The sequence below is a fragment of the Microchirus variegatus genome, assembly GCF_963457635.1.
Source record: "Microchirus variegatus genome assembly, chromosome: 10".
Lineage (NCBI taxonomy): Eukaryota > Metazoa > Chordata > Actinopteri > Pleuronectiformes > Soleidae > Microchirus > Microchirus variegatus.
In genome coordinates this window covers 26,245,215-26,259,669 of record NC_139811.1, presented here as the reverse complement: position 1 = coordinate 26,259,669, position 14,455 = coordinate 26,245,215, and the positions used below count along the sequence as shown (strand labels likewise).

At 46.8% G+C, this 14,455-nt stretch overlaps 1 protein-coding gene across 1 annotated transcript in view; it reads right to left on the bottom strand.

The window, feature by feature from the left end:
* The window catches only part of notch3 (notch receptor 3), a gene marked incomplete at its 5' end in the record, with an annotated part of 31,333 nt that continues 16,878 nt past the window's right edge, over positions 1 to 14,455 (bottom strand). Inside the window, 25 exons of the mRNA XM_083897011.1 lie at positions 1 to 2,126; positions 3,079 to 3,176; positions 3,267 to 3,414; positions 3,515 to 3,819; positions 4,300 to 4,468; positions 4,818 to 4,908; positions 5,032 to 5,251; positions 5,338 to 5,486; positions 5,569 to 5,895; positions 5,983 to 6,527; positions 6,758 to 6,870; positions 6,971 to 7,228; positions 7,348 to 7,480; positions 7,602 to 7,786; positions 7,900 to 8,056; positions 8,150 to 8,351; positions 8,489 to 8,717; positions 9,117 to 9,269; positions 9,365 to 9,598; positions 10,243 to 10,388; positions 10,515 to 10,707; positions 10,806 to 10,916; positions 11,457 to 11,690; positions 13,208 to 13,321; positions 14,326 to 14,439. Coding sequence (XP_083753137.1) covers positions 684 to 2,126; positions 3,079 to 3,176; positions 3,267 to 3,414; positions 3,515 to 3,819; positions 4,300 to 4,468; positions 4,818 to 4,908; positions 5,032 to 5,251; positions 5,338 to 5,486; positions 5,569 to 5,895; positions 5,983 to 6,527; positions 6,758 to 6,870; positions 6,971 to 7,228; positions 7,348 to 7,480; positions 7,602 to 7,786; positions 7,900 to 8,056; positions 8,150 to 8,351; positions 8,489 to 8,717; positions 9,117 to 9,269; positions 9,365 to 9,598; positions 10,243 to 10,388; positions 10,515 to 10,707; positions 10,806 to 10,916; positions 11,457 to 11,690; positions 13,208 to 13,321; positions 14,326 to 14,439 — 6,071 coding nt within the window. The 3' untranslated portion in view covers positions 1 to 683. The remainder of the gene's footprint in view (positions 2,127 to 3,078; positions 3,177 to 3,266; positions 3,415 to 3,514; positions 3,820 to 4,299; positions 4,469 to 4,817; positions 4,909 to 5,031; positions 5,252 to 5,337; positions 5,487 to 5,568; positions 5,896 to 5,982; positions 6,528 to 6,757; positions 6,871 to 6,970; positions 7,229 to 7,347; positions 7,481 to 7,601; positions 7,787 to 7,899; positions 8,057 to 8,149; positions 8,352 to 8,488; positions 8,718 to 9,116; positions 9,270 to 9,364; positions 9,599 to 10,242; positions 10,389 to 10,514; positions 10,708 to 10,805; positions 10,917 to 11,456; positions 11,691 to 13,207; positions 13,322 to 14,325; positions 14,440 to 14,455) is intronic.

Genomic DNA, 14,455 nt, shown 5'->3' with positions numbered 1-14,455 from the left:
TAATACTCATACGGAAAAATAATCAAACACCACAATTTATTGAAACACATCACTACTGCTGAGCAACTCTCAATATATGTTTGCTAGAACCAGTTTACCAGCTGTTGTAGGCCTGAATAAATATAAGTCGAGAGGTGAGTGTTCGTTTTTTGCTCTAAATTATGAACCTTACAAATGTAAGATGGTTTTTGAGAAGCTGGGACATAAAGAGGGTGACAAAAAAAAGAACTAAAAAAAAAAAGGAAAATCTGTTTAGAAAGATAAAAACAATAAATAAAAAAATAAATGAATTCCCTTCAACATTTTACTTTTTTTTTCTCTTATCTACTTTTTTAAAAATGTTAGTTTTCAGGAGAGCATCCCTAAGTCTTTGAAATGAAAGACTTGGTTTTCTTCATATACTTTTTTTTTTTTTAATAATAAAAAACAAGTCCATCTGTGACAGAATTACTTCATTAAATTGTCTGCTGTTTTCCTCAGACAACACACATTTTCCCTTTACTGTTACGTTTTCCTCTGCAAAAATCACAAGCAGACAGTCCTCAGAGTGAACACAGTCAGTCCAAATCCAATGAAAATCTTGGAAACAGGCTGACGCATATAAACACAGACAGGCCCGAGAGCCAGTCCGCTATTTTTTTTCTTAAATTTTTCACCTCAGGTCCCTTTTCAAGCAGAGGCCTTCATGCAAACACCTGCATCTTTCCATTGGACTCCGGGATTTGAGTAATTTGGGTCTGGGCAGGGCCAGCAACTGCCGGGCTGGGAGTAGAATCTGACCAGTCGGAGACGCAGTGAGGAGATGGGCTTGACCAGGGCTCTGGAGACTCTGGGGAGGGCGTCAGATAGGGGTGCTCGCTGGGCAAACGGAGGTAACGCTTGGGCGTGGCGTCTAGCGTGGATGAGGAGTAGCTGTGCTGAGAGGGAGGGGTCGGGTAATCCTCGGTTCCTGCAGTGCTGCTGCTGGCCTGCGGGGGCAGAGCCTGAGCATGCTGGGTGGCTGGTGTGGCTGCCTGTGGCGGCTGAGCAGGAGGCTGCGGCTGAGAAGGAGGCATTTGCTGCTGCTGCTGCTGGAAGAAAGATGGAGGAGGTTGTGAGGTCTGTGGCGTCGGCGGAGTGGAGGCGCTCATGCTCTGCTGGCTGGTGATGGCATGGTTGATGAGCTGCTGCTCAGCGATGGAGGGCAGCTTGACCGGGCTGATGGTGGGCGTGGAGGTAACGGGCGTCGGCTGCAGCATCTGATTACGGAAGATCTGTTGGTGCATCAGCATGTTCTGCTGCTGCATAGCCGGGCTCTGCGGGTGCATGCCTGCCTGGCTACTGTGCACCAGATTCACCACCTGCTGACCACACTGGGAGCGGCTGTGCCAGTCGAAGGGGACACTGACAGGACTGACCAAGCCCATGTTCAGCCCCATCTGGCCTGAGCTCAACACATAGCCGTGGTTGACGTCAGATGCCATGGAGACGCGTCCCTGCAGGGACATGCCTCCAGCTCCCAGGTCGCTCAGCTGAGCCAGAGACACAGCGAATGGTCTGCCTCCCTCCATCATGCTGCTGTGGACCATCGGGGTGGTTGGAACAGACATGGATGAGTGGTATAGCCCCGGCGACTGCATGGCCACAGGAGAAGTGGGGTTGGTGATGTAGCCAGCGTTGCTAGTTCCCCCGTGGGGAGAGTCCAGTGAGTCAACTGGGGACAGGGTGACTGAGCTCTCTAGTAAGGCGCTCTGCATGTCTAGGGTCAGCTTTTTGTTGCGGGCCTTGACTGACTCCTTCAGACTGGCAGCATGTTGACCACCCATGGCTGAACTTTTGGCACCAGGCCGACGATTCTTCTTGCCCTGTGGGGTGTTCTTCAGACTGGGCAGGAAGGCACTAGGAGGACACATCAAAGGAGACAGGGTGTGTCCTCCAGTGAGATGGTGTCCGTGGCTCTGGGGACTCCTTACTGTGTTGTACTCGTCAAGAAGCTGCACAATGTCGTGGTGCATGCGCTCCTGAGCAATGTCTCTCGGCAACCTGTCCATGTGGTCTGTGATCTCGCGGTTGGCAAAGTGAACGAGCAGAACTTTCACCGCCTCACAGCTGCCTTCTCGAGCTGCGAGGAACAGAGGGGTCTCCTCCTGAGGAGAAGAAGAACAGAGGCCACGTGTTAGGCTACGTCCAAATGACTAAATGTTCAACTTAAATCTGCATTTTTAGCGAAACTGACACAGGGTTTGTGATGCGGGTTGCCGTTTGCGATCAACAGTGCTGTCGCTAAATACACCAGACTCCTTTGTTAAATATTGAGATTTTAGATTTTTGCAATGGTAATTGTTGGAGATTATCCCACGTTTTTAGGATAGTTAAGTATTTTTAAATTATCAACTCTTCCTGTGACTATTGCCTTGAAGTTAGACTTCCTAAACCGAGACCAAGACAATACTAAGACCACGTAAGACCGGTCTTGAGACATACAACTTCAATCTATGTTAACGCATCATACCAAACGTGCAGATTCTCTCCTTTTATTTTCTGACTTTTAATTGAGTGTTTTCTAGTCAGATCCTGCTGAGGACAGACCAATCACAAAATCAGAGCATGGTTTTGGTAGATTTTTGCAATAATTCTGCCAACATTTTGTCACGACAGGAACTGAATACAAGTTTCAGGTCTCGCTATAAAAACTTTGCCTATTGCTTGGCATCCTTCATCAACTTCTAGCTTAATATTCAAATGAGCGCAACTGTCGCGAAAATGTTGTATCCAATCCAGCCTCCTCAGTGAAAATATTTTCTGTATTTCTGCCACTAGGGGTCAATTGTGCCACTCAGTTTGGTTCACTTGTGTTTTACAGCAGGAGCTTGGCCACATTTCATAATAAGTTTGACCCGTTATAGCAGATGACGTCATTAATAAAAAGCAAATAAATCCAAAACCTTGAATAGAAACAGTAAGTGTTGGGTGGTGAGCACACAACTCACAATATTGAACATTACTCTCGTTGTCTTTAGATACTTTAATACAAAAATATTACATATTATGTCTTTAAGGCAAAGCTTAAAGTGTGGTTTCAGTGTGTGGGCGTCATACCTTGAGATCTTGCATATCTTTGTTTGCACCATTCTTCAGCAGGGCAACAGTGGCATCCACATTGTTCACCGCCGCAGCCCAATGTAAAGCAGATTTACCTACAGCAGGTAACACAACAATGGGTAAACAAATCTTTTCACCGTGCAGGAAAAACCTGCATCAGAACATTTGCTTCGGTTCACACTTACCCAATTCATCAACTGCGTTGACATCAGCATGACAAGTGATGAGTTCCTCGACCATGCCCTCTACTGCCAGCCGTGCAGCCAGGATCAGTGCGGAGGAGCCGTCGTACATACGGGAGTCGAGATCCGTGGCTCGGTTCCGTATAAGTATCTGAGGAGGAAGGTTTAAAATCAGCGTCAACATTGCGAATTAAAGTTATATAATCCATCTATCTGATGTGACGATTAAACAAAATGGTTGGTTTATTTACCTGGAAGACACCCTGAGCATCTGCAGCCACTGCAGCATGGAGCGGGGTACGTCCTGTGTTGTCCTGAGCGTTGGCGTCCGCCCCGGCATCCAGCAACCTCTTGGCGGCGTCTGCGCGAGCATAACGGGCAGCCAGGTGGAGCGCCGTCTCCCCAGTGCGGTCTGTTTGGGCAGCGAGGGATGCGCCCTGGTAGATCAGGTCAGAAATTATGTTGGCTGAGCACTCCTCGCTCTCCTCCTCTTCTGCTATCTCAGCCTCTAATCCACCGCCGCAGAAAGACGCCAGCATCAGGGGCGTGAAACCATCTGGAAGGAGACGGCAAAACAGACGTGGGTCAGAGCATGGTCATGGTTGACATGGTAAGTTCAAGTTTTTTTTATATAAACAGACTAAAATAGGGACGTAGACTATTTTGTGCAAAATGAGTTATAATAAACAGAATCTGATCAATAATTGAGCTAGTGTTTCTGTTTAGAACTGGGGTTTACTGTTTAAGACAGGGAATTGAATGCAACACAGGATACTGAAGCCATCCAAGGTGGAATGTTATGGTTGGTTTATGTTCTCAGTGGTTACAGTTCAATGAGAGTAAATTAAGAGGAACTGGTGGTCGTTAATGGAGAAATTGTATTGAACTCCTTCAGTGCAAGTGATAACTCCTAAGTTGTGTGACTAGTTGCTTCCACCTGGACATAAAAACAACTGTGTCAGGCTCCAACAAAAAACAATGTCTCTCATGATCGGGTCAGGTTCAGTCAATATAAAACCGCGATCACGTTACCAACCTGGGCCTCTGACGTTAACGTCCATACAGCCGCTTTCAAACTCTCCCTGAGGTGGAGTGAGGGCCATGGTGGGAGGCACACGGATATCTGCAGCAGCAAGGTGATGCTGTGTCCACTGTCTGCTGTCCACTGCGTCCTCACTGTCTGAGAGCATACTCGGCTCCTCAACCTGCATGGACAAACAAAAAATAAAGTCCCTTTCATTACTGTATGTTATTGTAAAATTCACATGAACATTATTGTGCTTGCATATGTACAGTTGATGGATTTAATGTGTTTTTTTTCTTCCAATGCTGGAAATAAACAGGCAACAATGGGAAATCTATGCAGAGCAGTAGTATTAGAACAACTGATAGTAATAGAGTAATTCTCTCTCAGAACTGCACTGTAATTGGTCAAAAGATTTTGCAAAGGCTATAAACGGAAACTTGAGGTTTCATTCCTTCTCTCAGCTGACTTAATTAACTTATTGATCAATAATGCCATAAAGATCTTGTCTACTGTACTGTGATACTGACCTTAAGCCTCTTTGCTTCTGGGCAGTCCGAGTCCATCCACTGGTCACTGTGATCTCCGAGGAGAGATTCCTCCACAGTTTTTGGCATGTGTCTGTTTGCAGATGAATGAAGTTAGCCCAAGGGAAATACAAATTCAATTCCATGCAACCTTGCACTACTAAAGCAATTTAAATCCAAATGATCTGTAATGAGTAGTGACCACATAGTAACTCACTTCATTCCCAAAGCATCCTGGCCAACAGGTTCTCTGCGGTTCTTGTTGCTGCTGGATTCCTTTTTGGGGAAGAAGCCCTCGGGGAACCAAAGGGTGCTATGCTCCCTCTTTCTACGGGCAATCAACATGCCGATGACAAGGATGACTAAAAGGAAAAGGGACGCGAGTCCCACCAGCATCATCCACAGAGGTATGCCTTTAGGATCATGTGGTTTCTCAACTATAGTGAAAAGAAAACATGTGATCACATATAAGTGTCTCATTCATGGCACACGCCATGTGTTGCGTTTTAGCTTCAGTTCTCACCATAAGCTTGTTTCAGGGGATAAGGGAAGCGGAGCATATCCACGGCTGACAGCGCACCCAGGTACTCTGCAGCACCCTCCGCCTTACGGAAACACTTCCCAGAGTCCCGAGAGCACAGACGGTTGTCCATTTCCAAATACACTTTAGAGCTACAGGGAAAGCAGTGAGGCATATGTTTAGTGAAATGCAAATTCAAGAGAAAGAGTTGGGTTATAATGTTTTTTGACTGACCCGATGATTTCATGTTGAGGCTGTAGCTCCCTCTTTAGGCGTGCTTCTTTGCGTGTGAAGGGGCGTATCATGGCTTCCCCGTTCTCGTCCAGCCTAAAGCGCAGTGATGTGCGTAGGATGACACTTAATTTCTGCAAAAATGCTCTGCCGGTGCGGAGCAGTTCCTCTGGAGGCAGTAGGACCACCAAAACCAAAACACCCTCAGCAAGATCCTCGGGAAGACTCTCTGCACAGTCCAAGCCATCCCAGCCACATTCCTCAGAGTTACAGCCCTGGTCACATCGTCCATTGGCATAGTGGTCGATACAGTAGGTTTCATATATGGGACTGCAGGACAAACAGAAAGATCAGCTCAAGTTTTTCCTCTCAACAGTGCAGAAAACACCCGTGGAATCATGTTAGCAGTAAACTTACTTGCAGACTTTCTCGCCCTTGTCCTTGATCCTGCACTCAAAGTTGTCAAACAGACACTCTGCATTGTTGCAGGATTCATCACACTGGCTGTTATTGAAGGCACGCCAGCAGCGAGGGTCTTCACAGTTCGCCCAGGGGTTTGCCGCAAGAGAGCAGTCTCCTCCGTCCCAACGACAGGGGAAAAGGTTGCACTCCTGGTCACAAACACCATCGTTGGCTTTTTCGTGACAGTCTGCTCGTGGACACGAGACCGCCGTGAGTTCAGGAGATCTGAGGACCTGCTCGCGCTCGCATCGTTTACCCATCCAGCCACTCGGACACTGACAGTGGAAATAGGGGAAGCTGGTCTCTTCGGTGCACAACCCTCCATTCCGACAGGGCTGCGCGGAGCAGCCGTCCTTGGTGCGGTGCTGACACTGGGGTCCGCCATAACCTGGAGGGCAGGAGCAGCGAGCCCCCCTGGTGGTAAGTGCACAGCTTCCTCCATTGTAGCAGGACAGCTCCCGACACGACATGCTCCTTTCACAGTTGGGCCCAGTGTAACCCTAAAGGTAGAGACAATGTATTGCAGTGTAAGCTTTCAAGTCACATACAATAAAATAAACAAATGAAAGAGTCCCCTGCACTGCCACTGTATACAAACAAACGCTCCCTACGTCAGAGCCTGTTGTCATACAAATAACACTGCTTTTGGTTAATAAGTCACAACAGAGGCAGAATAATAACATCAACAACAAAAATCACCACTGCAGCTTTAAAGTGGATGTATACTCACAAGCTGACATGTGCAGGTGTATCCCAGTGCAGAACTGCTAGATAAAGAACAGGCTCCTCCATTCTGGCATGGGTGAGACTCACATGCACTGAACCTGTTCTGACACCTGCGACCTACAAAAAGAAAAGGGAACACATCGTTGGTGTCTGAGTGCTACAGCCAGAAGACAGAGTGTTTTACATAAAGAGATGGCAGATAGAGAGGTCCTCTTACCTGTGAAGCCAGGTTTGCAGACACACTGGTAGTCATTGGGCAGCTGGATGCAGTCAAGACTGTTAGATGGACTGCAGGGGTTAGACAGACACTCGTTTATGTCTCCCTCGCATCTTTCGCCGGTGAATCCTGGGGGACAATTGCAGCGATATCCACCCACTCTGTCCACACAGGTGCCGTTGTTCAGGCACTTAGGAGGAGCACTGCGCAGCCTCAGAGTTGGAGCGCAGTCGTCTTCGTTGATCTCACAGAGGACACCTTTAAAAAAAGGAGGATTTATATGCACCATTATAAATACTTTATCACTCAAGCTGTTTTCAGTTCAGTAAAAATTGCAGTTTACATTCGCAGAACATAGAAAGAAATGGTATGCGTACCCAGTGTGCCAGGAGGGCAAGAGCAAATGTAGTGCCCCACCAGGTCAATGCAGGTGCCACCATTCTGACACGGATGAGACTGACATTCATTTATCTCAATCTCGCAGTTCTGTCCTGTATATCCTGGCATACACTGCAACGACAAGACAACAGTGTCACCTCCACAACTGCGACAAAGCCTTGTGTGAGTAATGAATCTGCTGGAAGCTGACGAACACTGACACGTCAAAACACGGACAAAGCTGTGGACTTACATCACACTGGTATCCTCCAACATAACCCCTGCAGGTGGCGCCATTGCGGCAGGGTTTATCCTCACAGTGGTCCACTTGGCTTTCGCAGTAGCTCCCAGTGTAATCCGCGGGGCATTTACAATAGTGGCTGTTCCCAGTGTTGACACAGTGACCAGCGTGGTGGCACAGATCATCAGTCTGGAGTCCTGATGAGACAGATTCAGGGGGGGATTGACTTTACAAAACACAAACAGCTCAGAAGGAATATGATTATGTGTGGAACATGTGTGGGTGTAAGGACACAGAACATGTAAAATACCTCTCTGGCGAGCAGCTGTCTCACAGGAAACCCTTGGGATGTCACAGTAACGTCCAGACCAGCCATTACTGCATTCACAGAGGAAGGAAAAGTCCTTTTGTCGACAGCGTCCTCCATTTTGGCAAGGAGAAGAGCGTTTGCACCAGTCGACTGGTGTCTGAGTAGACAAAAAGAAATGATCATTATTAACTGATCTAAAAACAAAGTCATGGCCTTAAGAACATTCAACTGCCATTGAGTCTGTGCATACCTGGCAGCGGTTGCCGGTGTAGCCCTTAGGACAGGAGCAGCGGAAGGACTCCAGGGCATCCTGACAGATGCCTCCGTTGAGGCAGGGCTGGGAGTCGCACTCATTGACCTCATACTGACAGTGTGATCCAGTGAAGCCTGAGCGGCAACTACAGGAGTAGCCGTTGATTTTATCTGTGCATGTTCCTCCATTGAAGCAAGAGCTGTAAAGACAAGGCACAAATTTGAAATACATTTGAATCTCATCATATTCACTTGTAGCTTCTGTCTGTCTTCTTATGGGATAACTTTGACGTTGTTTGGATAAGAAATGCAAGAGGTATGTCGAGCACACATTTACCTCTCAGTACAATCAGGGATGTTGGTTTCGCAGTAAATGCCAGTAAAGCCCGGCCTACACGTGCAGGTGTAGGAGTTCACATAGTCTGTGCATGCGCCTCCATTTTTGCAAGGATTACTCTGGCACTCGTTGATCTCCCGAGCACAGCGCTGTCCAGTGAAGCCAGACAGACAACTACAGTGGAAGGTGTTCATACCATCGGTGCAGGAACCTCCATTTAGGCATGGATCTGTTGGAATAGAGTCAAAAAAGAGGTCAAGCACAGTAAACACGCAGGGACTTGGAGTTTTATGTGACAGTTGACAGTTTCAAAAGTCGCACTTTCAAGTTATGCTTTGGCTAAAGGTCCAGTCCTCACACATCCATCCATTTCTTTTACTAACATTATATCATCCTGACTACCTAATGACAGCTTCTCCATTTGGATTGTTGGATGGATAGATATGAGGAAATTGCTGAGTTAGATCTAGAGGAGGAAATTTCAAGCTTACTTAAACTGAAACTGGAAGAATAATTTACGGTCCAACACGAAAATTCTACGGAAATTCTACAACACTTTTATCCGTGCAAAAATTGTCATTTCTATCAGCGTATGAATCAGACTTTACAGAAACTTGTGTCCACTCACTCGGAGCACAATCATTGATGTCTGTTTCACAGGTGAGCCCAGTATATCCAGCTCTGCAGGAGCACACAAAGCCGCCGACTGTGTTCGTGCAGGTCCCACGGTTCTTGCACGGGTTGGAGATGCACTCATTCACATCTACGTTACACAGCTGACCTGCAAATGCAAAAGAAATGTTTAGCTTATAAGTCTCCAAACAGACTTCCTCACAACAGACGAACATGCAGCAAAATTATTATTTTTTTGCTAACCTTGCCACCCTGGCTGGCAGTTACACTGGTATCCCATGTAGTCTGGTGTGTGGGTGCAGACAGCGTGGTTGGCACACGGGTTAGGGGAGCATGGCATGAGGACCTCAGCACAGGTGGGTCCACTATAAGGGAGCTCACACAGACAAGTGAAACTCGCCACTCCGTCCACACACGTGCCCTTGTTCAGACAGGGACTGGAGGTACATTCGTTAATGTTCACCTGGCACAGATTACCTGTTGGGAGAAATGAGACGAAAGAAGACATGAAGACGTGTACAAGACATGATAGATCTGACTTGTATCTGATATAAATTGGCTCTTTGCTAGTTTCAGAAAAGAGAAGTTTCTGGGGGGGGTTTGTCCAGCTTTAGTTGTCAACAACAAAACAACAACAGTTGCAACCATAACACTTGTTTTTACCTTTCCATGCAGGAAACCTTTGTCCTTGCTCCATGCTCATGTGGTGAACAGGTAGTAACACCATGAGAAGCATGTAGTCTAATGATAACCAGAAACTCAATAATAGTAATGTAGAACTGGGATCAGTTACAAAGTAAAAAAAAAAACCCATATTGAACCCAACCGGCACAGTTTTTTTTGTTCAAACCCAACCTTGACCATTGTCAGTCAACCTTAACCCATGTAACACAAAAAAAACATTGAGTGACACTAAACAGGATGGAGCCAACATGGGTACAACATCCCTTTATCTTTTTAAGAACCAAGTTGGCTCACCAAACCACCATTTCCAACACACCTGTATTCTAAAGGGAATGGAAAGTTATTTTCTGATTGGTTTACCATATGTTTCTCCCAAACCCACTCTGTTTATGTACTCTACTGACGGCTTCTAACAGTGTTTATCTCACTCATCTCACCTCTGAAGCCCTGGCGACACTTGCAGGTGAATCCGTTGAGCTGGTCGATGCAGGTGCCAGCGTTCTGGCAGGGGCTCGGCAAACAGTCGTTTCTGTCCAGGTCACAGTTCTTTCCCACCCATCCCGGCTCACAGTCACAGCGGTAACTGGAAACACCGGAAAAGCCGATGAGCCAAATGAGATGACACAGTCCAACAGTGCAATAACAATTAAGCGAGGTACAAGCTGAAACACGCAGGAATAGAAAGAGGCAGACAAATACTTTTTCTTACCCGTTGATGTCATCCCTGCACGCACCATGGACACACGGGCTGCTGCCACACTCGTCCACCTGGGAGTAACAGTACGGCGGCTTAAAGCCCTCAGGACACATGCAGTGAAATCCATTCTCTTCATCCACACACGTGCCTCCATTCCTACAGGGACTGGACGCACACTCATCTATCTCCACATTGCACTTAGGACCTGGCAGAGGAAGATGGTAAATGTTATTAAAAATGTGCCCATCAATGCCACAATTTTCTCTTTTTCTTTTGTGCTTTTCCGTTTCCACACGACCTTACCGGTGAAGCCCGGTTTGCACACGCAGTCGTAGCGGTTGATGCCGTCCTTGCAGATGCCATAGTCACACGGGTTACTGCCGCAGTCATCGAAGTTTGTCTCGCAGTTTGGGCCTGTGTTAGATTGAGGAATTTCAACTTTAGAAATGCACTTAACACAGAGAATGGGAACATATCAAATTATATTTCCCATTTTTTGATCAAAAAATGCCAGGAAAAAAATCTTAACAATGAACATACAATACGCAGTATAATAGAGGGCTAGTGTTTTGTTTCAGTTTTTCGGGCCTCTGTTTTGGCAGCAGGCCCAATAAGTTGCATTTGAGGACATGGGCTGTGTTCAAAGGGGGTTGTTTACTGTGTCAATGTGACAAGCACATGTGAGCACACTCCTTCATCACATTTATGATGTCAGGCGTGCAAGTTCTTACAAGTTCCCAAAATCCACTTGAGCACAGCAAAATAATGAGCCACGCAAAAGCGGCAGAAAGTTGTTCCAGCAAAAAGTGACTGTCAGGATTTACCTCCGAACAAAGCTTGTTCTTAGGCTAAAAAGGTTTCAGACAAGGAGGCAGATAAGACCAGGGTTGATACTGATCTGGTGTTTCCATGATGTAGCGCTCAACATGACATGAGCACTGTTGGTGGTGTTACCTGAGGTTCCGTGCTGGCACTGGCAGATGTACTTGTTGACCAGGTCAACACACTTGCCACCGTTCTGACAAGGGTTGCTGTGGCACTCGTTGAGCTGGTTCTCACAGCGGTAACCCGTGTAGCCAGCATCGCAGTTACAGGTGTAGCTGGCGATGCCGTCGACGCACGTGCCATGGTGACACGGGTCAGGCTGACAGTTATTGATGTTGCTCTCGCAGAGAGTTCCTTCATAACCTGAGAGGGAAATCAAGCACAGATGGAGAATGGTGTTGGTGACGTTGATGGGGAAAATGTAAGGTGTGTTTGTAGTCTTGTTGTTTTTGCACTGGAAAACAGATCATAAATAACCATCCAGCGAGACATCAACACAATTTCCCTGCATGTTCCATACTTTGTACTGCAGAGGGCGCAATTGCCTTCTTTATGAATACCAGTTCGCTGGTATACCGTGAATACAGAGATGGAAAAAGCTTCCCAAGCACTCAAATCATGGGCGTGGAAAGCCTTTTTTAAATGAATCAAAATTTTTCTGACAAGATACCGATATTTAAGACAATAATGCCCCAAAACAGCAACTAACAAAACAAATACAAGCAACAAACAATCTTCTAACAACAACAACCAACATTTTTAGCCTTTTCTGACAATTTATGGATCAACTAATTGGTTGATGGAAATTAATTGACATATTAATCAATAATGAAAGTGATTTTCTTTTTTAAAAGTACAATTATTTTTTACGTGTTAAAATAAAACCAGTACCAATGAAGAGAAAAATTGGACAAAAAGTTTGTGGTCAGTTTGTGGTCAGAAAGTAAACTTTAGACTGTGTTATTATGTTATATCATAGACATTTATCTTAAAATGTAAATATACATGTCTTAGAATGTATTCAAGTGAATCCAGTAAAGAAACAACATGTGATGATAAAGATTCTTTGTCTTTTTCTTAACTTCATGTTTGAGGTTTTTTTCTCAATAAAGCCTCCACAGTGTGGGGGTCTGATCACTTTGGTTTCCATGTCGACTGTGTCTGTGCGTCAGACAAGTGAGTGAGTGAGTGCTGGTGTGTTTGTGTGTGTGTGTGTCCGATGCTGAGCTGGGCAAAGCAGTAAAGAAGGGCCCTACACACAGGGCTCCCAGTCCTGCTTTTGTTCTCTGTGCTGGAGGCAACAATGGACTGCGCCACGTCAAACAGGGCCACTTCACTCAACACAAGGGGCCCGCAAACACAGCGAATACCAAGCAGCTGGCCACTGAAACAATGAAGCAGCCTCCTCCGTAGGCACAGGTCCAAACAAACATGTTAAATATTACATGTGAGAACATGGCGTCCACTCTCTGTCAAACTCTGCTCCAACAAAATCTGTGGATCCGGGCTTGTTTTCAAATGAGGATGTAAAGGAATGGGAGTTATGATGGTGCATGAGGTGTTGCGAGGGGATTTAACTTATGAACAGATGTCGAAGTGATGACCAAGGATCCTTTCTTGGCAATTGCTAGTCCTCAGTGACCCCATGATCCTGACAGCCTCTGATGGAAAGTGGGGGATTAGGGGCCTCAAGTCAGTCTGCATCACCAACAGACGTCCAGAGACCAACCCCCCCCCCCCCCCCCTCCATCCCACAACACTTAACAAAGACGAAACACAGCTCAACAAGTGGTTAAGGTGCATCGGCCCGTCTGCCTGTGAAGACATGCTGAGCAATGTACTGTCTCTAACATTAGGCCATCAGGTCCAGCGGTGCTTACCTTCAGCGCAGCGGCACTCGAATCCATTGGGCCGGTCGTAGCATTTGGCTCCGTTCTGGCAGGGTGTGCTGGCGCACTCGTCGATGTCGATCTGACACATGGTGCCAGTAAAGCCTGGGACATGCAAACACATAGGTGAAGGGTCAGATAGACGGTCCAGAGGAAGGGTCCGTGCTCAGGTCAGAGGGCAGCTCTACCTCGTTTTACAAGGGCAGAGGTCTTTGGCTCGGTTAGTGACGTCTGGCTAAGGCTGGGGCCGGGCGTCTGGACTGGTTAAGGAAGTGTCATCTGTGCACTTGGACCAGAACTGAGATGACCACAGCACCCGCCCAACTCCAACGCCAAAAAAATTGTTCAAATTGAGTCAATACTGATAATTATTGCAATAAATGTCAGAAAAGTGAAGATTCTTGAGTGAATGTTGGTAGTGGCCTGGGCGGAGGATTGCATTCTCTGTTTAATCATCATCAGCAATAATAATTATTATTATTGTGTCAAATGCACCAGTTTAGAAAGCTTAAGAAACTGGTTGGGAATCGGTGGGCATGGTGCCCAGACACGACTGAATCGGTGCTTTGGTCGCACACACCGCTCAGTTGATTAACAGTGTCAGGACCGTCTGTGTGTGTTGGTGCTTGGGGTATAAAGAGGGTGAGGGGTGAGTTTAGAGGAGACAGTGGGATTGTTTTCTCTTTTGGGGAACCCCCCCTCCACCTTCTCCTCCCTCCTCCCTTCTTCCTGCATCAGCTCCACTGGCTCAATAGCTAGATGGGGGGTGGAGGGGGGAGGACGTCTGTCCCAGATGTAAATTGCGGACCTGGAAAAGAATCTCATTAGCAGGACTGCTGTTCCCCCACCACCACCTCCACCTCCACCAGCACCAGCAGATCCAGGGAAGGATGAGGGAGTCTGCTGTCCCTTCCACATTCCACAGAGGAGGGGAGGGGGAGTCACAATAGTTTCTTTGTTCAGGAAAGACGATAGGCCTGCCTTCTTTTTTTTGGGCTCTACCACACCAGACGGCAAAAGTAGCAAGGGTGACCAGCCCTCCTCTAGTTCTTTCTGGGGACATTTAAACTTGGGCTGCAGATATACAGTAAATATGAGAAAGGTTTTACCTGGCTGGCAGGTGCAAGTGAAGCCGTTGACCATGTCCCGACATACGCCGTCGTTCACACAGGGGTTGCTCTCGCAGTCATCAATGTCGATCTCACAGTAAGTCCCCATGTAGCCTGAAGGACAGAAGTT